This window comes from Garra rufa, chromosome 1, assembly GCF_049309525.1.
Source record: "Garra rufa chromosome 1, GarRuf1.0, whole genome shotgun sequence".
Lineage (NCBI taxonomy): Eukaryota > Metazoa > Chordata > Actinopteri > Cypriniformes > Cyprinidae > Garra > Garra rufa.
Genome location: NC_133361.1, coordinates 49,477,146 through 49,504,778, shown reverse-complemented (window position 1 = coordinate 49,504,778; position 27,633 = coordinate 49,477,146). Strand labels below are relative to the sequence as shown.

Here is a 27,633-nt window from a genome sequence, read left to right as displayed (position 1 = left end):
TTCCAAGTTTCCTGTTCCTAGTTCTACGTCTCGCTGCCTACCCTGGATCTTTTGCCTGTTTTGTTGGATTACCCTTTTGCCTAGCCCCACTGGATTATGTTCACCGTTAATCGACCTTCGCCTGTTTTACAGATTACTCTTGTGTATGTTTGCCGTTGTTCGACCCTGCCTGTTTTGACGATGTTTGTAAATAAAGCTTTGCATATGGATCCGCCTGCTTCTCGTCCTTGTTTCTCTGTTACACTATGAGAATACTTCTTGAATTGTTAGATAAAGTCGTTTTTGTTTTCTTTTTCTTTGCACAAAAAGTATTTTCATAATTTCATGAACTTACGGTGGACGATTTTGCTGTCTATGCAGGGTCAGAAAGCTCTCGCATTATATTAAAAATATTTTAATTTGTGTTCTGAAGATGAACAAAGGTCTTACAGGTTTGGAACAACGTGAGGCTGAGTTATTATTGACAGAATTTTCATTTTTTGGTGAACTATCCCTTTAATCTCTATCGAAGCAAGATTTTCGATCTCACCATCTCCTGAGCCACTTCTTCCGGGACGTCCTTGTAGAGTTCAAACAGGAACTCAATGGCGTTGTTGTCTTTATATTTGCCATGGAGCTTCTTAGTGTCATCCATTCGAAGCCAGAGTTTAAGGCCAGACTTCACCATGTCATCTTCCTCAGCCAATTCGACATGGACACCATTATTCTCCTGGAAGAAGGTGTGCTCTAACAGGTCCTGGATAGTGTACCTGAACAAGAAAATGAAAAAACACATTATATACGTCCTTCTGGGTTTTACAAAAAGGCATCAAGGTTTGGCTGGTTAACAAGAGCCTGTTAGTCCCTTCTGGTGGATGTTAAAAAGTATATTATGTGACTGCAAAAAAAGCATCTTTTTCCAATTACAGTTGAGGTCAAAAGTTTACACCCCCTTTAAGAATCTGCAAAATGTTAATTATTTTCCAAAATAAGAGGGATCATACAAAATGCATGTTATTGTTTATTTAGTACTGACCTGAATAAGATATTTCACATAAAAGATGTTAGCATATAGTCCACAGGAGAATTACTAATAATTACTGAATTTATAAAAATTACCCCGTTCATAAGTTTACATACAGTTGATTCTTATTACTGTGTTGTTACTTGAATGATCCACAGCTGTGTTTTTTTGTTTAGTGATAGTTGTTTTGTTTAGTGAACAGTTAAACTGCCTGCTGTTCTTCAGAAAAAAAAACCTTCCGGTCCCACAAATTTTTTAGTTTTTTAGAATTTTGGTGTATTTGATCATTTCCAACAATGACTGTATGATTCTGAGATCCATCTTTTCAGACTGAGGACAACTGAGGGACTCATATGCAACTATTACAGAAGGTTCAAACGCTCACTGAAGCTCCAGAAGGAAAAACCATGCATTAAGAGCTGGGGGGTGAAAACTTTTGAATTTGAAGATCAGGGTAAATTTAACTTATTTCTGTAGCCTCTGAAGGGTAGTACTAAATGAAAAAATATGATATTTAGGCAAAATAAAAATAAAAATGTCCATTCTGTTTATAAGCTTTCACCCCTTAGCTCTAAATGCATGGTTTTCCCTTCTGGTATGCAATAGTTGCATACGAGTCCCTCAGTTGTCCTCAGTGTGAAAAGATGGATCTCAGAATCATACAGTCATTGTTGGAATGGGTTCAAATACACAAAAATGCTGAAAAACCAAAGAATTTGTGGGACCTGAAGGATTTTTCTGAAGAACAGCAGGCAGTTTAACTGTTCAGGACAAACAAGGGACTCATGAACAACTATCACTAAACAACAAAAACACAGCTGTGGATCATTCAGGTAACAACACAGTATTACGAATGAAGCGTAACTTTTCTATAAATGGTCATTTCTATAAATTCAACTATTATTTTCTCTTGTGGACTATATGTAAACATCTTTTACGTGAAATATATTATATATCAGGTCAGTACTAAATAAACAATAACATGCATTTTGTATGATCCCTCTTATTTTGCTAAAATAATTAACATTTTGCAGATTCTGAAAGGCGGATGTAAACTTTTGACCTCAACTGTAGCTCTGTACACATACAAGTGACAAATATTAATGACTATCCTAAATTAGCTACACAAGCTATTGCTTTTAATAAATGCCATATTTTCTTGTTGCTAAGATTAAAATGCCTGTGAAACGCACAACCAATAAAAAAAAAGTGAAATCCTTGCATAATAAGCTCTCACTTCTTACGGGAGACGGACTGTCAGGCACGCACTTTAAAATCATAATGTGATTGAGAGTAAGAACATTCATCCACAAAAAGTTAATTAAATCAACACTATTAATCATCAGAATTACCTGCTGCTGCTGGATGGAGTGAGTCATTACTAGTGGCTATTGACCAAATGCTTTACATAATGGCTGGATGACTTTAAATGGACCATTATCCAGGCAGAAATGTGTTATGGTGAATTGATTACACGATTATGACGATACTTTAGGTAGAACAAGAGTGGTGTGATTGAGTGATTCCAAGTGGAGAACTTGTTGGTTACTGATGGAAACTGTTAGTTACTTTTTTAGTATAAAATTGGGGAAAAAAGCCAAAAAAATTAAAGTCATATTTGCAGGAAATCTACACAAATGTTTATCTACAGAGTCTAGCAGGTCTAAGAAAGCAAGAGAAGTGCTAATAATGAACACACTACTGTGTGTATTTTTGTTGTTAGCTTAGCAACATGCTAATGTTAAACTTTGTTATGAGTCATGAGTTCTGCTATTTGTGTTGAGTGTTCCAAACTGGGTTCCATGATGGTCATAAAGCTGCCTTTGAAGTACACAACCAAAATAAACTCAAATAGAAATATATATATACTGTGTTTACGACATTAGCTGGGGGCTAAAAAGACTGGGAGGATTGTGTTAGTAACCCTAACCGTAACTCTCTCGCTTTTTAACTCTCTGACACAACGGAGGTCATGACAAACAGCTCAGAGGAGAAAATGTATGGCTGTATGCCCTTGTACCACTACAAAATCCAAAGTGTTTATATCTGCATCTTTGACGCTGTTGATTCTGTAACCATGTGTCACCTGATCAATGTAGGGTGGAACAGAAATATCAACCAGTGCAGCTGGGTAACAAAAATAGTGGCGTGCAGGGCTCTCTGAGGAGCTGTTTAAATGTCAAAAGGACAAGAATCTGGTGTATTGTTGTTTAAATGTGCACACAGTAAAAACCCGTCTGGCAGGTGTTAAAACATTACCACGACTGCTGGTTCACACACACGCCTTTGCAGTTCTTTGGTTACAGATGTTTGTCGAACGACCTTGTAGACATTATAGTTACCTTTCGTCTTTGTTCATCCGGATGCATCCCTCAATGATCTCTTTCAGTTCAGGGACTTTCACTTTGTAAAAACTGTCCGGCTTCATGCCCTGAAAAAGAGCGGAGGGGGAGAGGAAAGGTAAAGGAAAGGAAATTCACTTTAGATAATGGAAATGCCACAGGTGTCAATTATGTTGATGGATGGCATGAGTGGGGAAAAAAAGTCAGGAGGGGAGTTAAGACTTTAATTGGAAAAACTGTGTGTGTACGTTTGTCAAGTGGGCTGACTGAACCATCCTCCCACAAAACACAAGACACTGTAAGAGATCTCTGCATGTTTAGCACACGTTACACTTAGTTGCATTAAGAGATTAGTAGATCAGGTCAGAGGTCAAAGGGACAGAAATCCTGTTTGAAGAGTGATGTTGTGATGTTGTATGTACATACTGATGTTATTTACATACTGTAGTGTTACATTTCTAGGGACTCAAATGAGGAAGTAACATATCAATTTTACAGTATTTACAGATACAATATTTACTGATATTTCATTCTGTCACACAAAAAAGAATTGTGCCTCATATTTGGCCAATATTTGGTTCCGCAAACAGCGTATTAAATATTCATTTAACACTGCTTCATATGCATAAATCTTAAAATGCAACTTGTGTTGGCCCAAAAACAACATAAAATGCAAACACATCTAATGAATTAATTATATACACTGCCAGTCAAAAGTTTTTGAACAGTAAGATTTTAAATGTTTTTAAAGAAGTCTCTTCTGCTCACCAAGCCTGCATTTATTTGATTCAAAGTCCAGCAAAAACTATTTTACTATTTAAAATGACTATATATAATTGAATATATTTTAAGATGTAATTTATTCCTGTGATCAAAGCTACATTTTCAGTGGCATTTCTTCAGTCTTCAGTGTCACATAATCCTTCAAAACCATTCTAATATGCTGACTTGCTGTTCAAGAAACATTTTTATTATTATTATTATCAATATTTAAAACAGTTGAGTACATTTTTTCAGGATTCTTTGAATAGAAAGACCCAAATATCAGCATTTATCTGAAATAAAAAGCTTATACACTATACCATTCAAAAGCTTGGAGTCCGTATATTTTATTCATTTATTTTGTGGTTGTTGTTTTGAAGGAAATTAGTATTTTTATATAGCAAGGATGCTTTAAATTGATCAAAAGTGATGATAAAGACAATTATAATGTTACAGAAAGAATTCTTTTGAGCTTTCTATTCATCAAAGAAACCTGAAAAAATTCTACTCATCTGTTTTCAACATAATAATAATAATAATAATAATAATAAATGCTTTTTGTGCAGCAAATCAGAACATTATAATGATTTCTGAAGGATCATGTGACTGGAGTAATGATGCTAAAAATGTAGCTTTGAAATCATGGGAATAAATTACATTTTAAAATATATTCAAATAGAAAGCAGTTATTTTAAAGGTCCCATATCGTACACATTTCTGGAGGTTTATTTTATTTGTTGATGTCCTTAAGAATATATATTTGCGGTATAAGTGCCAAAATCCATCTCAATATATTTTTACAGCTCCTTTTTTAGGAGCTCTGTCAAAAACAGGTCGATTTTGGCCCATCTAATTAATATTCATGAGCCTCTCTTCTGATTGGCCTGTTGTTTTCTGAGTGACGCACAACCAGGCCAATCACAGGTAACTACGGTCATGTATGCTGTAAGCGTAAGCGAGCTCAGAGCAATAGAGAGAGCTGATACTCAACAGGATATTTTAGAATGATCATTAATGTTTTTTCTTTTACAAACACCGAATGCAGTAGGCTACATAACTGTTGCTTTAGTAAAGCCCCTTTCACAATGCGCGCTGATTCTGGAAAATTACGGGAACTGTGTGAACCAAAGCCAGAACCTAAAGGCAGTGTTGTAGTAATGATGCACGTTATCAAGCGACTCTTCACAACGAAAAATAACGTTACGTGCAAAGTGGAATGAAGCAGCGATCATCAGGCAGAGCCAGCTCCTCACTATCAGCGCTGAAGCACAGTTTGTTCAGGTTAGTTTCAGTTTAGTGAAACGTACGCGTCGCATTACATCTCACATCCAAACGTCACATGTCTTTATGGTTTGTGTGTAAAGCAAGCACAGATTCCGGAAAACAACTGTGAATGAACCAAATTAAACAATTCCGGAACAAATCGTGGGACACATTATGCGTGTATTTACCGGAATCGCTGTGTGAAAGAGGCTGAAGTTGACGTGCCGCTGGTCTCTTATATTAACGTTGTTCTGAAGCCTGTGTAATGATCGTAGCTTGACATCTATCGACTGAACAGGGTTTTCTCAATTTGTTTTCCTGTTGTTGTTGCTCAATGGAATGGATGCGTTGTTGTCTGGGGGTTTGACAAAAGGAGGGTGGGACGTTGGTTTGTGACTGAAGGCGGTGACTTGAGTCGATCGGACGTCACATCGTTACGGAAGTCACAGCTGCTCGTGTAAATGAACAGCTACTTTAAGCAGGCTGTGTGCAGTTTACTGTGGATTGACTGTTTTGAAACTCATATGGTAGTTAGATAGCCCCTAGACCTTAGTTATCATGAAAAAAGCCAGGAAATTTTGATTTTGACGATATGGGACCTTTAAATAGAAATAAATATTTCAATATTTCAAAATAATTTTACTGTTTTTGCTGTGCTTTGATTCAAATAAATGCAGGCTTGGTGAACAAAAGAGCCTTATTTAATAAAAAAAAAAACATTAAAACATTAAAAATGTAACTGTAAAAAAACTTTTGACTGGTAGTGTATATTGGTACAATACAGTCTGCACTTATTTTTCTTGTCTAAAAGTCATTAGGGCAAGAATCTTATCAATGCATTTTGTAAAAAAAATTAAAAATAAAAATAAAAATAAAAAATACTGAATTGCATTGTTGTTAATCACAAGGAATCAAATTATGTACAGAATCAAAAATTCAAAGATTCCTAAGATTCAAAGATTCAAACCCTAACGACAAAGTTGAGGGTGTGTGTGTGTGTGTGTGTGTGTGTGTGTAAACATAGCTATTGTTACAGACCATGCTTGCTGGTTTGACCTTCAGTGTTTCATTGTTTTCAAAGCCTCAGACATTGTTTGGCTTCATACAGGCTGTATAGACCTAATCTAACCTCTAAAGCATCTAGACAGGGACATTTTTTTTTATTTCACATAAAAAAGGTTAGCAAATCATAATAGAGATCATTTACATATATACTTATATGTAAATGATAAAAGGTATAAGGTAAAAGGTAAAAGGTATAGCAAAAACTGTTTATTTCTCATATTGTTAAAATAAAAACCAATAGTGTATACAATACAGACAGCAATGATTAAATAAATGTTCTGGGTTCAATATAATTCAAGCTCAATTGACAGAGTCCCTTAGTTTTTTAAAAACTAATTCAAATAATTGTATTTACAACTGCTTATAAATTCTACTTATAACTAAGCGTCTATAGGATGCTGTTATTAGAGCATAAAGGGAAAAATATTTCTGATGAAATTCGAGAGCTTTGTGACCGTGTCTAAGTGCATCAGAGGCTGACACGAAAAAGAAGAAATCGTTCAATGAAGTCGTTATTTTTGTTTTCTTTGCGCACAAAAACTATTGTCGTAGTTTTATCAAATTGAAGTTAAACCACTTATGTTCCATGGAGTATTTTAAAGGGGTGCTATTATGCTTTTTCACTTTTTGAACTTTAGCCAGTGTGTGGTGTGTACGTTTGGGCATAAAAAACATCTACAAAGTTACAAATCTCAAACTCCACTCCAAAGGGAGATTTTAGATTTTAAAAAGTCCCTTTTCAAGAACTACAACGAACGGCTCATTTGGACTACAGCGTTTGTTTTCCGCATGCAATGATGTCACAACGCGGTATCCCGCCTACAGAAATTCAATTCATTGGCGGGTGGGGGATTCGCCTAACTTTAGCATGTATTATAGACAGCCGCTTCTGGGATGCTTCAGCGAGCCGCAGGTCGTCTCAGCTTTAACTAAAGAGTCCGCGAACTGCTCCGGTAGCCGTGCTGGAGCGGCGCCATTGACGTGCGGTATTAGTCGCGGCTGATGTAAACACGAACCCTGACTAATGATCATCCGTGCACGTGTAGATGTAGACGTAGTCGTGCAGTGTGTGGTAAGACATTTATTCATCATACAGTGTAGATAGCTTCACTAGCCTTATGGTTTCGGGCAAGTAAATAACAAATACATTAGCACAATAATGATAATATCATGTATCGGCGATCTCGCAGACTGATGATAGGACCAACAATACTGTAGCGTTTTATTAACTCACCTTTCATGCATCATAGGTGTATATGACTTCCTTCTTTCAGACGAATGCAATCGGGAGTTACATTAAAAAATAATCCTAGCTCTCCCAAGCGTTAGAACTGAACGGTATAGATGAGTGTTTCTCTCCATCAGTCCGAAACAAGTCGATCCATAATAAAAAAGTGCCTCACATGGCTCCGGGGCAGTCGGTAAAAGCCTCCTTTAGCAATCCAATGTGTTTTTGTAAGAAAAATATCCAGATTTAAAACGTAAGAATCACTTTAATCTATGCTGCTTTGGGAAGGGGGGTGCGGCAGGGCGGAACGCGGTCTACGCTGTTTGCCAATCGCAACGCAGTGGGACCGCTGACCAATCACAACACATTTGGTTTTTCGGAAGGGGGAACCCGGAACTAATCGAGCCGTTTGTGCCAGCCTGGGGAGAAAGCTATTCTAATAATGTAAATTATGTGAAAAATAATGCGTTTTTCGAACCACCAAGCATGAGAGCATGTTCAAGTACACCCCCAAAACAAAATAATGACTTTGTAAAAGAGCATAATAGGACCCCTTTAATGATGTCCTTACTACCTTTCTGGGCCTTGTCAGTTGCATTGCTGTCTATGCAGGGTCAGAAAGCTCTCTTAAAGCAACACTTAGGCCCTGATCACACCGAACGCGTCTTTTAGTTCTAAAAACGCGAGGCGCACAGCACTGCCTTTTTTTGGTGACTTTTAAAAAAGAGCAGTGTGCTGCGGTTTTTTTATGTTGCTAAGCAATGACCAAAACAGCTGTCCTGTCAGTCAAATCAAAGGATTATAGCGCGAGCGCTCTAAAATCTTAGTTTTTTTGCTGTTAAGTAAACTGTCATATTAGCAGAAACCCTAAATAATACAGCTCCGGGTTACCCACGATAGACCGCAAAGGTTTCTCCTCCTTTTCTGCAGTCTCCGGACTTTTTAAGCAACGGTAAACTTTCGTCACCAGAACAGAAGGCCCGCCTCTCTATTCATTCGATTGGACAATGGAAAAGAACGCGAATGACGTTGGGCGTTTTTCCGCTCAGAGTTGATTTTTTTTCAACTTCAGGCGCTCAGAGCGCTCCTGCAAAAACGCGAGGCGCAGCAGGCGGCGAAAACGCGAGGCGCCCAGTGCGCATAAGCAGCGCGGAGAACGCTGACTGCCAACAGAAAACCATTCAAAAGAGGCGCCTCCAACTGCTAAAACGCGTTCGGTGTGATCGCGGCCTAAGTAACTTTTCCCTCAATGCTCCCTCTACAGGTTAGAAGCGGAATTGTTCATTACCACTGTCGTAAATAATTTAGCCTACCGTCGTGTCACATGCACATTATTTGTTTGAAAGGCTATCCAGGACCGGCTTTGGAAATAACGATGTCCAGTGACAAGGTAGAGTATGTTGTATGACTTTATAAAAGTATGAAAACCTTTTGTGAAGCCTGCCGTGAAGCAAGTCGCATTTGTAGTATCATTTGAACTACAAAACCGCGACCCGACGACCCAAACTTACATAGTGCTGTTATGGCTGATAGAGGGTCGCAAAGCGAATACTTTTTTTATACAGCGTGTATTTAGTCAACAGAACACATTATGCCAGTAGTATGTTCAGTCCTTCTGGGCTAAACAGACCATGATATCAATATTAACTATTGGCCATCTAATGACAGGGAACAGACGCCATTTTGTGGAAAAACATTGATCACACAAGACATGCTTTGTGGAACATGGTCCGGTTGCCCGTTTCCACACTCAACTGGATTTTACAAGCCTTGTGAGGACATGTTTCCACAATTGAGCATAATAAACACTCACAAACAGACATAAAAAATGACTACAAAGAACACTTTGATTGAGTCCATACTGGATTTGAAAGAAAAGCAACTGATAAACAGACCACACTGTACAGTCATTCTATAAAATTAGTGTTTACCTAGAAAAACCATCACTTCTTCTCGTTGATAAGACATACAATTCTGGAATTCAAGGAAATACTCTTTTCACAGTCCATCTCCTCTGTTAAGTGGAAAAGCAAAATCAAATCAAGCTCTAATTCTGAGGCAGCCGAAACCGCACTGTAAAACAGATGAGGTGAAAACCACAAAACTGTTATGCTGAGGACATTTTTGCAGCACTATACCCAGTGATTCTAGGTAAACTTAAGCTCACAATATGCCATAAATGGTTTAAAATCTATCACATCATCACTTAAAATACTGTTCTTGGCCTGAAGTCCTCACGGAGGAAAACTATGGCGTAACTTCAGTATTCTTCCAGCCAGGCCCGGTGCCATACGCTCATTGCAAAAGCATGGACAAGATCCATGCTGCTGTTGGACAGAACATTTCTGTGGCAACCTCAATGTTCTCAACTGCCCAGAAAATACAGAGAGGAACTTGTTGACGTAACCAGGAACGCTTTGGTATTGCTTATTCAGATAATAGGCCCATTGAAAGGTTGAGATGGAAAGGAAAACACAAAATACAAAACAGAGGTGCAATTCAGTGTAAAGGGGGTGGGACGGCCTGAAGTTCTAACCCCTAAAAAACGCTTCTGCCCAAGCCATGGGTAAAACTGATCTCAAAGGCTTTCAACGCGGGGTTCAGGAGTGAATGATTGTTCACTGGTCAGGTGCCTCTTGATGAAATCAGTCTTTTGAGGAGACCTCTTGAGACCATTAGGCAAAGAACCAAATGCCATGTATGTTTGTTTCACACACCGTTAATCAGCTCTTTTTCTCTCCCTACAGAGAACAAAAATACTTACACCAGCACTAGGCCTCTCAGCCTGTTCAAGCTGGTCTGGTTTACTAGTTTTAGAGGGGTTTGGGGTAATTATTAGCTGGTCAGGCTAAGAGACCAACTAGACTAGGTAAAGACCAACCTAAGGGCCGGTTTTACTAAACAGGGCAAATTAGCAAATTAGTGAAATTCCATAAAAACACAGATGGGAGGAGAAAATTCTGTGTGTGATTTACTGACAATGCACACATTAACAAACACAGACACAGCCGGATCATTTCCATAATGACCAGCACAATTTACCAAGAGCAGAGCAAATTACCGCTTGCTTTTTTGGGGCCGTTAAATAATGGCGCAAATACCAGTAATTTGATGTGATTCTTGTTATTCATTTTTATACTCTCCTCCCATAAATTTTGCATCTGAAAGGTAAACAAATGCATATTCAATAAGGTCGGGTGCAAAAATAACTATCCACGCCTTTTCAGCGCTAATTCTTTACTGCATGTCTTTAGTAAATCCTAACAGTAGGATACAACTTCTTAAGGCTAAAGGCACACCCTAAGAAAAAAAAAAATGCTTTTCACTGTGGCCAAAGTGTATGATTGCAGAATATATGTTTGTACTGAACATTTATAGAACAACAAATTTTGTGTACCAGCATGGGGTAAAAAGCACCTGAAAGAAATGCTTTAGCTAAAATAATGTTTTTAATAGACAATAGAGTTAGTACTTGCTCAAAACAATCACTTTAGCAAAGTGTGTATTGTATCTATTTTCTGCTTATTATTATTTTGATAAATAAAATAATTCATTTTCATTCAATAAATATACTGTCATTAAAATATGTTACAATATATATATTTTTAAATACTGAAACATTCTGAAAGCATTGAAGGAGATCCCATAGTAATTTAATATAGATTTACAGTATTAGCAACAAATTATATTTTATTATATAATATAATTAATAGCATGTTTTTAAGTTATTATCTTTGATTATCTTTAAAATTGACACCCAACATAATATATGATCTTTACCATCTGAATCTAACAATGTCATGTCAACAAATAGAAAAGTCAGCCTTCTATTAATTATCATGTTAATTATTGACTAAATCTAAAACTGTCACAGTTCTGTCTGTTTTGTCATTGGTTTTTCCCATTTGTCTTCCCCCTGTCATTTTGTGATCAGTTGGTTTAGTCCTCGTTTGTGTATCACCTGTGTTTGATTAGATCGTCATCTGTATCACCTGTGTCTTATGATTAGTATGTCTTTAAGAGTCTGTCTTTGATTTCAGTTCCCTGTCGGTCTTTAACGTAGTGTATGTGTGTGAAAGTGTTCCTGCCTGTTCCTGCCTTGTTCCTCATTGGAGAATTCTATTAAATATATTGTTAATTGTTAACCTCGTCTATCGTCTCGTCTCGTCCTGCACACACCCCTAACAAAAACATTTTTAAAAACATCAAATATTAGATCAAGTAAGCACAGAATTGACTTTGCGCTGCTGGCTGCGATCGCTTTAAGCATCAGCCAAAATTGCACCAGTATCTTGAAAAGCGGATGTTTTGGAAACAGCTATGGCACATTTTTCTGCCATCTAGTGGTTTAGAGGAAAATAATATCAAGGGCGCCTTTAGCCCCGCCGTACCCTACTATTTTAATGCCAAAAGACTGTTAGTAAAACTGGCCCTAAGACTCGGTGACCAGCCATAATAGTCAGGAACCATTTTAAACCAGCTAAAACCAGCAAACGTTCACAGTTGTGCTACAAGGAACATCTTAAATAAAAAATAGTTTATGCCCTGCATCTTCTCTCTTTTTCTTCTTCCCTGCCAGTGCCTTGAGGAATGATCATTACCTCACTTTTACGCAAGAAGCCCAACATTACATCCAGCTGAAAGAGCGGCAGCAATTACGTACTGGTGGCTTGAAACCGGATTTCATCTCTGTGTACAAAGTCTGCTGTCAATAATCTTCATGATTTCATTTGTTTCTTAAGTGAAAACCCTGAAAAAAACCTGAGTAACTGATTATTTTCTCTAGAAATCTCAACAGATTATCTGAATCAAAAGTTAATATGAATTCTGACCAAATGTTGACCAAATGCTTGCAAGATCAAATTGTCTGAGCTACTGCTAAACACTTCACAATGAGGTTTAATTTTAAAACATTAACAATAATGTTACTTTAATGTTAGTTGCAATGATTAAAATGGTTTTATTAATCAAAGTTAATGTTAATTTATACAAATACTATTGTTCAGTGTTAATTCATGTTTATTCATAATGTTAATGTAAAACTTTAATTTATAAAATGCAGTATTATACAATTTTACATTAGAGGGCACCTTTTATGCATGTAATATTAGTCGTGGTTGTCCCTAGAATGTGTCTGGGAAGTCTCAGCTTAAAATACCCCACAGATCATTTATTATAACATGAGAAAATCTCCTTTTTAAGGCGTGTCTAAAAAAAAGCGCTGTTTTGGTGTGTATCACTTTAAATGCAAATGAGCTGCATATTCCCGCCCCATCTTCAGAAGAGGGCATAGCCTATACATCTCTGCTTTGCATACCTACAGCAATAAACAGTCGGTAAAAGCAACATAAATGAGGGCGAGAGAACCGGTGTTCAGCCGTACATATGGGAAGCCAAACAGATCAAAAGTGGGATGAAACGGCGTTCCGCTTTCTAATCTTACCAGTGCGGTGCTGATCAGTTAAAATACTTTTTTTGATTTTGAGGCGCAATACCTTCAAAAATAAAAGTAATCCACTGCGTCCTTAGTGGCTCAGATTTTGGGAGAAAATGAAGGCTCCTATGTTCAGTTTTACATCCAAACACAGAACACCTTAATTGCTTACGAGACATTGTTGACTGTCAGCTGGTGTGGGCGTGGCCTAAAAAATGTGACATCACACTGCTTTAAGAATCAAAACCGCATGCCTAATGAGACTGATTTGGTTTAAAAAAAATAAGGAGTGGGTGGATTTATATCATTGTAGGGTGGTTGTGTCACACACTGCCAACACACATTTATGTTCAAAAGTGGATTTTGCATGATAGGTGCCCTTTAACCAAAATGAACAATAAATGCTGTAAAGGTCTTGTTAGATCACGTTAGTTACTGCATTAGTCAATGTTAACTAACTGAATCTTTTTGTAATTAAATTTTACCCATTCACGTCATAGCACTTACTATGTCAACAACGGTCTCACTTGAGCTTTTTCCCTATGAGGAATTTGTTGGTTAAACACCTGGCACTTTTAGGAAACATTACACAAAATTCCAAGTCTTCTGAGTTATCAAAGAGCGAATGCTAAGCATTACAATTTTCTGCCAGGCAGGGCTGATGCCAGGGAAGTGTTCATAGGCCTTGCCCCTCATACAAATTACTGCGCCCCCCTTGCCCTCCTCTCCTCTCCTCTCCTTGCTGAACGTGAAAGATTTCAAAAGAGAAAGTGAAAGCAGAAAAAACAGTGCATATATGAAATGGATTAAACACTTCCTACCCAAAACAATGTAGGTGCCCTGGTGCCGACAAAACATTTTTCATACTCTTAGTACGAAAACATCACAGTAGATATGAAATGACCTTTTCGCCAAGGATTGCAGACAGACATGCCAACCTTTCTAGCTGTCAACATAAACTTGCCAGTTGTTAGTGTACCAAACTGAAGTTGAAGTCAAAAGTTTACATACACCTTGCAGAATCTGCAAAATGTTAATATTGTAACAAAATAAGAGGGATCATACAAAATGCATGTTATTTTTATTTATATTTTTTTCCTGGTTTGTCCTGAACAGTTAAACTGATTGCTGTTCTTCAGAAAAATTCTTCAGGTCCCACAAATTGTTTGGTTTTTCAGCATTTTTGTGTATTCGAACCCTTTCCAACAATGACTGTCTGATTTTGAGATGCAGCTTTTCACACTGAGGACAACTGAGGGACTCATATGCAACTATTACAGAAGGTACCAATGCTCACTGATGCTCCAGAATGAAACACAAATCATTAAGAGTCTGGGGGTGAAAACTTTTTACATTTGAAGATCAGGGAAAATTTCACTAATTTTGTTTTCTGGGAAACATCTAAGCTTCTAAAGGGCAGTACCAAATGAAAGAAATATATATTTAAGCAAAATAAGAAACATTTACACATCTTCTTTCTGTTTAAAAGTTTACACCCCTGGCTCTTAAAGGAACACTCCACTTTTTTTGGAAATAGGCTCATTCTCCAACTTAGTTAATAAGTTGAGTTTTACCGTTTTGAAATCCATTCAGCCGTTCTCCTGTTCTGGCGATATCACTTTTAGCATAGCTTAGCATAGATCATTGAATCCTATTAGACTAATAGCATCATGTCAAAAATGACCAACGAGTTTCCATATTTGTCCTATATTTAAAACTTGACTCTTCTGTAGTTATATCGTGTACTAAGACCGGTGGAAATGCAAAGCTTCAATTTTCTAGGCTGATAAGATTAGGAACTACACTTCCATTCCGGCGTAATAGTCAAGGAAGTTTGCTGCCGTAATAAGGCTGAAGCAGGAGCAGTATTATAATATAAGTTTTAAATACAACAAATATGGAAACTCGTTGGTCATTTTTGAACGTGATGCTATTGGTCTAATAGGATTCAATGATCTATGCTAAGCTATGCTAAAAGTGATATCGCCAGAACAGGAGAACGGCTGAATGGATTTCAAAACGGTAAAACCCAACTTATTAACTCGGGGGGAGTTGGAGAATGAGCCTATTTCCAAAAAAGTGGAGTGTTCCTTTAATACAACATGCATTTGATATGATTCGTCTTATTTTACTAAAATAATTAACATTTTGCAGATTCTGCAAAGTGTAAGTAAACTTTTGTCTTCAACTGTATACACATAAGCATACCACCCAACAAATGTGCCCACAGAAACCAAGTGTTAAAGGGCAAAGCAATGTACGTCAAAATGTTCTCTCTGCGATTAGGTTAATTAGTTTTGCTAGATCTTCATTTGTTTTACAGGCAAGATTCATTATAGGATTTACACTTACACGAAGGCCATAAATCGACCTGAAAGCTTTTGATTTGAGTAAAAAGCAGGGTCAATTTTCTCTGCGTCTCAGTTAAGTGACCACAGTCATCTTGCCGGCAAAGACCTCATGGTTGATGGAAAGGTTTTTCATCTCCGCTGTGTGTTTAACAGGTAAGCAGCATGGGGTGAATTGGAAGATAAATACAGAAAATAGCAAGGTTACATGTTTTGGTAAATACATCATGTGTGGTTCAGTGTTAGCTGTAAACATGAAAGCAGTGTTATTTTATGAAACCAGCTGTCAGAATAGTTTAAGCTGCCATGATGGTTCTTACAGTTAAAGGGACAGTTCACCCAAAAATTGTTAGCATTCACTCACCCATATGTCATTTTGAAGCTGTATGACTTCATCTTTTATTGAAAAAATGCCTTTTTTGTATCTATTCAATTACAAAAGTTAGGGTTCAATTACCCTATTGATTTCCATTTAATGGCCAAAAACAGTTAAAACATTCTTCAATGTGTCTTCTTTTGTGTTTTATGGAAGAAAGTCAGATAAATACAGGTTTGTTACCTCCTGATTCAAGCTACTCATTTTATCAGCTTGTTTAGTACATTGTCTAGAAATCAAACCTTTAACTGGTGTTGCTAGCGCCATGCTCTATCAGCTGAGCTAATGTGGTGAAACCACATGCTTCAGTGACATAACTGGCTCCACAAAGACTAACAGACATAATTAACGTCTGGTCCAGTCTTAATTCTCTCTGGTTCTGCATGCTACTCAAACTGTGGATCTACTGAAGGTCATGCACACGTGAAAAAGATCTCAAACTCTTAATACTTGTACAATCAGGTGCACTGGTTCTTTGGAAAAACATTATATTCCACTGACATTTCACCAAAGGTTTATCTATGTTTATGTGTAGGCAGATGAGGAGACAGTCTTCATAGTGATGGTCTAATTATAGCACATGTGTTATGCAGAGGTGGTACACAATCTTTTGACCTCCTAATAACATGCACATTAGTAAGTTTGGTCCTCAACGCCTCCGCAACCTCGCGAGAACAGATCTGTCCCCATGGCAATGCAGGACCCAGATTCACATCGAGGAGAGGCTAATTGTATTACACTTAATTAGCTGGAGCAGTGACAACAACAGCATTGCATTACTGGAACAAGTGAAACTTACTTTATATAAACAGAACAACACCAAGGCCAACCGAAAATTTATCGTATAAAATCTCCTTATTTATAGCCTTATGTCTGAACTGTAAAATTAGATGCAGAACAATGTACAAACACAACTTAATGACCATGACTGTAAATGTATACAATTGAAGTCAAAAGTTTACATACACCTTGCAGAAAGTTAATTATAGAGGGATCGTACAAAATGAGCTGAATGAGATATTTCACAAAAAAGATGTTTACATATAGTAAAATAAAAGTTGAATTTGATAAAAATGACCCTGTTCAAAAGTTTACATACACTTGAATCTTAATACTGTGCTGTTACCTGAATGATACACAGCTGTGTTTTTATTAAGTAATAGTTGTTGGTGAATCCCTTGTTTGTCGGGAACATTTAAACTGCCCACTGTTCTTCAGAAAAATCATTCAAATCCCACAAATTCCATGCATTGTGTAACACATATTTTAAACGATGCATTAAGAGCTAGGGGTGAAAACTTTTGAACAGAATGAAGATGTTTACATGTTTCTTATTTTGCATATATATATATACAGTATATATATATATATATATATATATATATATATATATATATATTCATTTAGTACTGCCCTTCAGAAGCTACAGAAGATATATTCATGTTTTCCAGAAGAAAAAATATGTTAAATTTACCCTGATCTTTAAATTCAAAAAGTTTTCACCCTCCAGCTCTTAGTTTTTACTCCTGAAGCTTCAGTGAGCGTTTGAATCTTCTGTAATAGTCCCTCAGTTGTCCTCAGTGTGAAAAAATGGATCTCAAAATCATACAGTCATTGTTGGAAAGGGTTCAAATTCACAAAAATGCCAAAAAACCAAAGAATTTGGGTGACTTGAAAGATTATATTTTATATATTATTATTATTATATATATATTTTTTTTTCTGAGCTACTTCGGATTTGAATTTCCAAAAATCAATTACTTGCAAGGTGTCAGGCTCTCGAAGGCTCTTATATTTTAGAAACCAGTCACCAGGTGGTTCACGTTTTCTTTTCAACCGTACAAAATGACTTTCAGCAGTTAGAAAGAAAGACAGGTTAAGAACTAAATGAGAGACTGTGTTGCTATGGCAATCCTAGAATACCGAGAAAAACCTGTGGCATAACAACAGAAGAATTTTAAGTGCAGGGGCCGTGGTTCATAAAGTTGCGCTCGAAGGCCCACCCGCCTGGACCTATCTGAAAAACAAACACGCTGATGTTGGGGATTTTGTTTGTTAGAGAACATGTTATGCACTTAAGGCTCTGAATATTAAAGCTCAAACTCAATCCTCCACAAAATGCATGCGTTTTGTGGTATTTGCACATCGGCCAAAACAAGGGTTGAAGTCAAAAGTTTACATACACCTTGCAGAATCTGCAAAATTTTAATCATTTTACCAAAATAAGAGGGATCATACAAAATGCATATTATTGTTTATTTAGTACTGACTTGAATAAGATATTTCACATTAAAGACGTTTACATATAGTCCACAAGAAAAAAAATTATAGTTGAATTTATAAAAATTACCCTGTTCAAAAGTTACGCTTAATTCTTAATACTATGTTGTTACCTGAAAATTCCACAGCTGTTTATTGTTTAGTGATAGTTGCTCACGAGTCCCTTGTTTGTCCTGAACAGTTAAACTGCCCACTGTTGTTCAGAAAAATCCTTCAGGTCCCACAAATCCTTTGTTTTTGTTTTTTTTACATTTTTGTGCATTTAAACCCTTTCCAACAATAACTGTATGATTTTGAGATCCGTCTTTCCACACTGAGGACAACTGAGGGACTCATATGCAACTATTACAGAAGGTTCAAACGCTTACTGATGCTCCTGAGGTAAATTTCACTTATTTTGTCTTCTGGGAAACATGTAAGTATCTTTTGTAGCTTCTGAAGGGCAATACTAAATGAGAAAAAAATGAGGTAGGCAAAATAAGAAATCTTCATTCTGTTCAAAAGTTTTCACCCCCCACCTCTTAATGCATCGTGTTTCCTTCTTAAGCATCGGTGAGCGTTTGAACCTTCTGTAATACTGAATTCAGGTCAGTACTAAATAAAAAATAACATGCATTTTGTATAATCCCTATTATTTTGGTCAAATAATTTACATTTTGCAGATTCTGCAAGGTGTATGTAAACTTTTGACTTCAAGTGTAGAAACGCATGGCTTAAGGAACACCTGTTGTTTCCAACGCTGAGAGTTTGCCTGGGATGTGTGCTTCAAAAACAGCTTTGAAAAGCTGCTGTTTGTCCTTCTAACTTTCTTTGCTTCAGGACCAGTTGAACATTCCTATTTCCGTCTCTTAACGCTTGTTACATGCTTATGCGGATCACAAAACCCGTTCGCAGTCTAAACAGAGCACACAACTATCTATAAACAACAGCATCTTTCTTGCTCTCATAAACATGCCAGGGTCAAACGCCTCCTCCACAGATCATGACCGCCATATCACAAACCCCACGCTCTCAGCCCCCGGCGGCACAGAGGATGATTTTCATTAACCCCGGGAAGTGCAAAAGCCCGTCGGGATCAAATATGAATGTGCCTTTGAGACACATTCTCTAATCAGCTGATGCTCAAGCACATGGTTTGAACTCCTTTGGGCTCCACTTTGCCCCACTGAACTCCGCTGCGTCCCTCCCATGCTTGCCAGGGGCCACTGCATTACTCTTGCCAACACTCTAGATCATGCATAGCTGATCCACTGTGTGTAGTGGGAAAATGAACAGTCGTAATCAGTGATTTATGAATGGTTCGAGTCTGTGACGTGAATGGACATGCAAATGCAGACATACAAGCTACACATGCAAAATACAGATAGACAAGATATACACACACAGGGGGAAAAAATACACTGTCTAAATCAGTATTTTTATCCTATACCTATACTACTTCAAATGTTTTTTCTCTAATTTTAACCTTAAAAGGTAATAAATGTATTGTTATATTTATGTTTAATTATGACACTATTACTCTCTTTTATTATATATTTTAAGCTCTCGAGCTTTCTACTTGTCAAAATATCTTGAAAATATCACAATTTAGACAAACAATTAATCAGCACAACTGTTTTCGACATTAATATTATTAATTAAAATATTTAAGCACTAAATTAACTTAGAACGATCATGTAACACTGAACACTGGAGTAATGACTGCTGAAAATTCAGCTTTACCAACACAGGAATAAATTATAGATTAAAATATATCAAAATAGAAAAGAGCTATTTTAAATTGTAATAATATTTCACAATAATAACATTTTCACTGTATTTTTCACTAAATAAATGCAGCTTAGGTGAGCATAGAAAATAGAAATATATTCTACTAAGAGAAAAATTCTCACCGCTCTTTTTTCTCAGAACTGTGTGATACAAACTTGCCCTTTTTTTCTGGCAATTGTGAGTTTATATCTCACAATTTGGACTTTCTTTTCTTACAAATGTAAGTTTATATCTCACAATTCTGACTTTTTTTCTCGCAAATGCAAGTTTGTATCTTGCAATTCTGAATTTTTTTCTCACAATTGTGAGTTTATATCTCACAACTGAGACTTTTCTTACAAATGCAAGTTTATATCTCGCAATTTTGACTTTTTCTCAAAATTGCGTGATATAAACTTAATTGCGAGAAATAAAGGTGCAATTCTGACTGTCTTCTCGCAAATGCAAGTCTGTATCTCACAATTCTGACTTTTTTTCTTTCAACTGTAAGTTTATATCCTTTAATTCTGACTTTTTTTCTTACAACGGTGAGTTTAAATTTCTCAATTTGGATTTTTTTTTTTTCAAAATTGCAAAAAAAACTTGCAATTCTGACTTTTTTCTCGCAAATGTGAATTTGTATCTCACAGTTTTTATCTCACAATTTTTTTCTCCCAATTGCGAGTTTATATCATGTAATTTAGACTTTTTTTCTTACAAATGCAATTTTTTTCTCTCAATTGCGAGTTTATATCATGTAATTTAGACTTTTTTTCTTACAAATGCAATTTTTTTCTCTCAATTGCGCGTTTATATCATGTAATTTAGACTTTTTTTCTTACAAATGCAATTTTTTTCTCTCAATTGCGAGTTTATATCATGTAATTTAGACTTTTTTTCTTACAAATGCAATTTTTTTCTCTCAATTGCGAGTTTATATCATGTAATTTAGACTTTTTTTCTTACAAATGCAATTTTTTTCTCTCAATTGCGAGTTTATATCATGTAATTTAGACTTTTTTTCTTACAAATGCAATTTTTTTCTCGCAATTGTGAGTTTGTCACAATTCAGAATTTTTCCTCAGAATTGTGAGATACAAACTCACAATTCTAATTTTGAGGGAAAAGGTTCCCAGAATTGTAAGTTTATATCGAACATTTCTGACTTAACTTGCAATTCTGTGTTATAAAGTGAATTCTGAGGAAAAAAAGTCAGAAATTGCGACTTTATTTCTCAGAATTGCTAGTTTATGTCCCACAATTCTGACGTTATAACATACAATTGTGAGTTTATATCTCACAATTCTCACAAAAAAGTAAGTATTGCGAGATGTAAACTCGCAATTGCGAGAAGAAGTGAGATAAAAAGTTGCAATTACCTTTTTTATTTTTTATTTAGTGGTGGAAACAGACTTCCATAGATAAATGTAAACATATATAAATATACCAAATATAAATTTTGTGGGATTGCCTTTATAGCAACAAATAGGTATGCCACTACATTGGATTTTGTATCTTTTTGCATCAGAAGCACAACCATGATGTTAAAAAATGCTGCCTACATTGGCAGCTCAATATGTTTTGGAAAAGCGCTACTGTCTCTGTCTATCCTTATCGCTCAGTGTTCTGGAAAACGGAAATGTGCTCTTTGACCAACCATGTAATTTCTGCATGCCAGCTTTAAAGCCAGAGTCACACATGCCACAAAGTCCCTTCTCTACTGTATCAGGAACAACAGTCATGTCAGGCACACAAACGACTGGAAGCATCTAATTCCCGCTTTCCTTCCTCTTTCCTTATCAGCTAAATCTGATATGGCCTAACCTTGACATAACACTAATCGGTGAGGGAAAACAGGAACAAAACAACCAAAGGACGTGCTGATTGAAGTCTGCATAGCTGTAATGTCATAAACACCAGACCACAATGCAGGACAGGACAATATAATGTCCTTGAATGTGTGAAAAAATAAAGGGAGGCCAAAACAGGTTTTAACTTATCATAGCTAATGCTCATAATGCTTATGAAAGAATAAGAACAACCCAAATAATACTTGAAATTATATTTACATTGAGTTTAGCTTTGCATACTCTATAGTTTATGAAAGAGTTAGTGTTTATTTTTTGCCAACAAGCTACAATTTATTATCTAGGTCTGTCAGGACGACCCTGCAAAAATCGGACAGGCATGATTTCAGTGGAACTATAAGGGCTTACAAAAATGGTTTCAGTTTGATTTAAACTGAACTTTTGACGCATATGTAAATGATTCATTTACTCTGCAACCAATTTTGTCATAAAGTAAGTATTATTGCACTAGTCATGTGAATAAAATTGTTTTTTTTCTATACAGACTATATAGACTTTATGATTTTCTTTGGCAATAAAATACTTTAAATGGAAAGAAAATACAAAGTGCGCTTTTAAAGCAACATCATTTTGAAATAGCATCCATCTATGTGTGGTACTTCAAATTGGAAAAATCTTTCTTCAACATGTGTTGGCCATTAAATACATCATAAATGGAACTGATAGAGGTTTCAGGAAGAGAAAATCAGGCAGCTGGCCCACAAAAATAAATCTCATCTAAAGCTTCTGTATTCAACAATGCTACTACTGTTGTTCTAGAACTGTTTTACTGTGTGGTTTTTGCTTTGTATATTATTTACGTAAACACGCCGATTGGTTGGACAGTTAATGAGCTGCCCCGAGGGAAAAAGTCATTCCTTATGGAAGAGATTACAACCATGCAACACGATGCACACCCAAGATTGCGGTTAGCATGCATTACACACAAGTACAATGAAATGACACATCTGCAACACTGTAACCAGAAATCAACTTGGACTTTAGGGTTAACCAGAGGGTTGATTAGAGATCTGGGCAAGAGACAAGATCGCCATCTTCTAAATAGAATTACAGCTCAAGAGAGATGTGCTAATTGTCCCCTTGTTGCAAAGAAATGTCAACGAGAGCCTCATAAAGGCCTCACAGAACTTTTAGCAGACTTGTAAAATCTTGATGCTGCTTTGAGGAGAGATGGCTAATGAAGTGGATGGCAGTGAGCTGAGAGTGAGAGTTTCACAAAATGGCCAACAACGTTTTAAAATATAAAGGTTCCAAAAGGTTTTTTAACAGTTTGGGTTCCTCAAAGAACCTTTCAGTAAACAGTTCTTAAAAGAACCATTATTTCTTAGTGTGAAGAACACTGCAATGACCTAAATCCAGATAAGATGGTCACTGCAGTCCCCCGGATTCAGTCTGTATCCAGCCCAGATGGTGGATCAGAGCCTAGAGACAACTTTATAGCCCTGAAAGTCAGTGGAGACCACGTCAACTAAATGAGCCCCAGAGACAGATCCCCAATGAGGACCTTGTCACCTAGCCTTGCTGCAACATGGAACAAACTGCTGGTTCGTCTGGCCAGCCTGGTTTCTCCTAAGTTTTTTTCTCCATTTATGTCACCGATGGAGTTTTGGTTCCTTGTTGCTGTCGCCTCTGGCTTGCTTAGTTGGGGACACTTAATTTCCAGTGACATTGCATACTATTTGAACTGAACTGAGCTGGGTAATGAAATTGAAACTGAATTCAATGATGAACTGCCTTTAACTGAAAATTGTGTGTTTACTGTTTTCCTTTTGCATTATTGACTCACTATTTTCCTATTTAATACTGTAAAGCTGCTTTGACACAATCTGTATTGTTAAAAGCGCTATATAAATGAACTTGACTAAAAACATTATCTGTGCAATGAAAAGTTTCCATGGATGTTAAAGGTTCTTCAAGGAACCATAGATCTGAAATCACTTTCAGAATAAAAATTTCCTGATGATGTTATCCAAAATATTCCATGTCTTTCAGTCTTTGGTCACAAAGAAATTAAGGTTTTTGAGTTAAACATTCCAGGATTTTTCTCCATATAGTGAACTTCAATGGTGGCCAACTGGTTGAAGGTCCAATTGCTTCAAAGTTTCAATGCAGCAAGATGAAAATGTGTGGTTAAAAAGTATATCTTTTTTTTTTTTTTTTAAGAAAATGTCCAATCATTTCGCTAGATAAGACCCTTATTCTTCGGCTGGGATGGTGCAGAACCCTTGAAGCTCCACTGAAACTGCAATTAGGCCTTCACCCTGTTGATCCCCATTAAAGTTCACTATATGGAGAAAAATCTTGGAATGTTTTCCTCAAAAACCTTTCATTTCTTTGCGACTGAAGACAGAAAGACATGAACATCTTAGATCACATGGGGGTGAGTAAAATATCAGGACATTTTTATTATAGAAGTAAACTTCTCCTTTAAGAGTGTACACAAGCTGTAATATGTGTGAGAGGCAGACAGGGAAATAGATGATATTTGTCAAGCAACCTGACAAGACAATGAAGTCTATATTGACAGTAAATAACTTATTAATTGCAGCCGGGGGCCATGACGTATTTCACAAGCTTGTAATACAGGTGTGAGGATTGACTTACACTGGTGACTTTGCGGTAAATCTGCGCAGCGTTTTGGCACTCTGAATAAGGGTACTCTGATGTGGTCATCTCCAGGATGCACATGCCAAAGGCATAAACATCCACAGCTTCGTCATATTTCTCCTCGTACATCTCTGGAGCCATAAACTCTGGGGTTCCTGTGTGGAAGCAAAGATCAATGCCAAATTTTTTTTTTTTTACCATTTTCTACCATTCAGCAGGCATTTTTATCCAAAGCAGCATACAGTATACTATGGAAGCCTGTTTCCGCCACTGAATGGAAAATAAAAAAGTTTTTTTTTCAGAATTGCGTGATAAGCTCGGTATAAGGTAATAATATCAGAACTGAGAGATATAATCTCACAATTATAACTTTTTTCTCACAATTCAATTGTGACATATAAACTTGCAATTGCAAGTGATAAAGTCTAATTTTGATATGTTCTTAGAATTGCAAGTTTATATTTCACAATTCTGACTTAATAACTTGACATTGTACGTTTTTATCACACAATTCTGAGGAAAAATTTCAGAATTTGAAACTTTATTTGTGACTTTATTTCTCCATATTGCGAGTTTGTCTCGCAATTCTAACTTTATAACTCACGATTACAAGTTTATATCACACAATTCTGGGTCAAAAAGTCAAATTTGCCAGTTTATATTTTGCAATTCTGACTTTATTTCTCAGAATTGTGACTTTATTTCTCCAAATTGCAAGTTTGTCTACAATTTCTCATTTTTCAGGTCAGAGTTTATAAGTCTATATCACAGAATTCTGAGAAAAAAAGTCTGACTTGCCAATTTATATTTTGCAATTATGACTTTCTCAGAATTGCGACTTAATTTCTCAGAATTGTGACTTTATTTCTCCAAATTGCAAGTTTGTCTGCAATTTCTCAATTTTCAGGTCAGAGTTTATAAGTGTGAGTTTATATCAGAGAATTCTGAGAAAAAAAGTCTGACTTGCCAATTTATATTTTGCAATTCTGACTTTATTTCTCAGAATTACGACTTTATTTCTCAGAATTGCGAGTTTATATCCCGCAATTCTTATTTTATAAATTGCAGCTGTTCGTTTATATCATGCAATTCTGAGAAAAAGTCTGATTTGCGAGTTTATATTTCACAATTCTGACTTTATTTCTCAGAATTGTGACTTTATTTCTCAAAATTGCGACTTCAATTCTCAAAATTTGACTTTATTTCTCAGAATTGCGACTTAATTTCTCAAAACTGGACTTTATTTCTCAAAATTGCGACTTCAATTCTCAAAATTGGACTTTATTTCTCAGAATTGCGACTTTATTTCTCAAAATTGCGACTTCAATTCTCAAAATTGGACTTTATTTCTCAGAATTGCGACTTTATTTCTCAAAATTGCGACTTCAATTCTCAAAATTTGACTTTATTTCTCAGAATTTCAAGTTTATGTCTCCCAATTCTGACTTATAACTCACTATTGCGAGTTTATGTCATGCAATTCTGAGAAAAAGTCTGATTTGCGTGTTTATATTTCACAATTCTGACTTTATTTCTAGAATTGCGACTTTATTTCTCAAAATTGCGACTTCAATTCTCAAAATTGGACTTTATTTCTCAGAATTGCGACTTTATTTCTCAAAATTGCGAACTTCAATTCTCAAAATTGGACTTTATTTCTCAAAATTGCGACTTCAATTCTCAAAATTGGACTTTATTTCTCAGAATTGCGACTTTATTTCTCAAAATTGCGACTTCAATTCTCAAAATTGGACTTTATTTCTCAGAATTGCGACTTTATTTCTCAGAATTGCGACTTTATTTCTCAAAATTGCGACTTCAATTCTCAAAATTTGACTTTATTTCTCAGAATTTCAAGTTTATGTCTCCCAATTCTGACTTATAACTCACTATTGCGAGTTTATGTCATGCAATTCTGAGAAAAATCTGATTTGTGAGTTTATATTTCGCAATTCTGACTTTATAACTCACAATTGCTAGTTTACATCATGCATCTTTGAAAAAAGTCATATTTTTGCGAGTTTATATAACGTAATTCCAACTATATTTCTCAGAATTGCAAGTTTATATCTCACAGTTCGGACTTTATAACTCGCAATTGCAAGTTTATATCTTACAATTCTAAGAAGAATTGCAAAATGTTAACTCGTGAAGTCAACAAGTCGCAATTACCTTTCTTATTTTTTATTCAGTGTTGGAAACAGACTTCTGTAATTATACAGTACATATCACAAGGACAACCTTGCATAAAGTGTCTTGCTCAAGGGCTGATCCCAGTTAGTTGGCCCACCAAGTGGCTGAATGTTAAATGTGCTCTCTCCCATAAACATGAACAGTACATTTGAAATCCACACTGAACTTGAGCTTAAGCTCCTGGTTGTGCTTTCCTGATGTCCAATGCAGGTCACACATTCTTTATTTACACATGTCACTGAACTCTCCTAATCTGAGCATGAGCAGATCAGATTTTAACCAATGCTGAGCTAATGAGCTAATGTGATACAAGCACCATAGTATATAAGCAAGGTGAGAAATCTGTGTCAATCACTTCCTGGGGCATAAATACAGTTGACAGAGTAAACAAACAAGGTAAGCCCCATAGTAGAGGTAGCTCAGGACACTGTTTACAGTAACTGTGAAGGTCAAAGAAAGTTCTTCAAGAGTGTTTGAAGAGAAATTGTTGCCATAAGCAGTCAACTGAAATGTTGTGCGATTCTGAACTCACCAATGACACTCTTGGCAAATGAGGCACTCTTGAGAGTAGCTAGGCCCAAATCACCAATCTTAACAGATCCAGTGGGACCAGTGATGAAGATGTTGTCACATTTAAGGTCTCGATGGATTATGGGAGGTGTCCGGGTGTGCAGAAAATGAAGGCCCTTCAGGATCTGATGACTCCAACGCTGGAGTAGCTTCAGCTTCATCTCTTTGAATCTTTTCAGGTACCTACAGGTAAAAATGTTGGCATTGTAGTTACTTCAGACATTTCTAAGGAAGCATCATGTGTATTGTTCACGAAAAAGGCAATAACAGAATGCGTTATGCTTACACAATGCAACATGCTAACAACAATCTATACTGAAATCAACTGTGAGTTCAGTCTCCCATGCAGAGCAATATGTTGGTGGACTACAAAGGCTACACTCTTAAAAATAAAAGGTGCTTCATTATGCCATAGAAGAACCTTTTTCCAAATGGTTCCATTTAGAACCTTTAACATCTAAAGAACCTTTCTGCTTCACAAAAGGTTCTTTGTGGCAAAAGAAGGTTCTTCTATGGCATTGTTGTGTAGAACCTTTTAAAACACC

General features: G+C 36.3%; 1 protein-coding gene across 1 annotated transcript in view; it reads right to left on the bottom strand.

The window, feature by feature from the left end:
* wnk4b (WNK lysine deficient protein kinase 4b) overlaps nt 1-27,264 on the bottom strand; it is a 49,031-nt gene extending 21,767 nt beyond the window's left edge. The window contains exons 1-4 of the mRNA XM_073833454.1: nt 27,051-27,264; nt 24,323-24,480; nt 3,346-3,434; nt 530-749 (exon numbers count right to left, since the gene is read on the bottom strand). Coding sequence (XP_073689555.1) covers nt 530-749; nt 3,346-3,434; nt 24,323-24,480; nt 27,051-27,249 — 666 coding nt within the window. The 5' untranslated portion in view covers nt 27,250-27,264. The remainder of the gene's footprint in view (nt 1-529; nt 750-3,345; nt 3,435-24,322; nt 24,481-27,050) is intronic.
* Nucleotides 27,265-27,633: the final 369 nt, after the last annotated feature.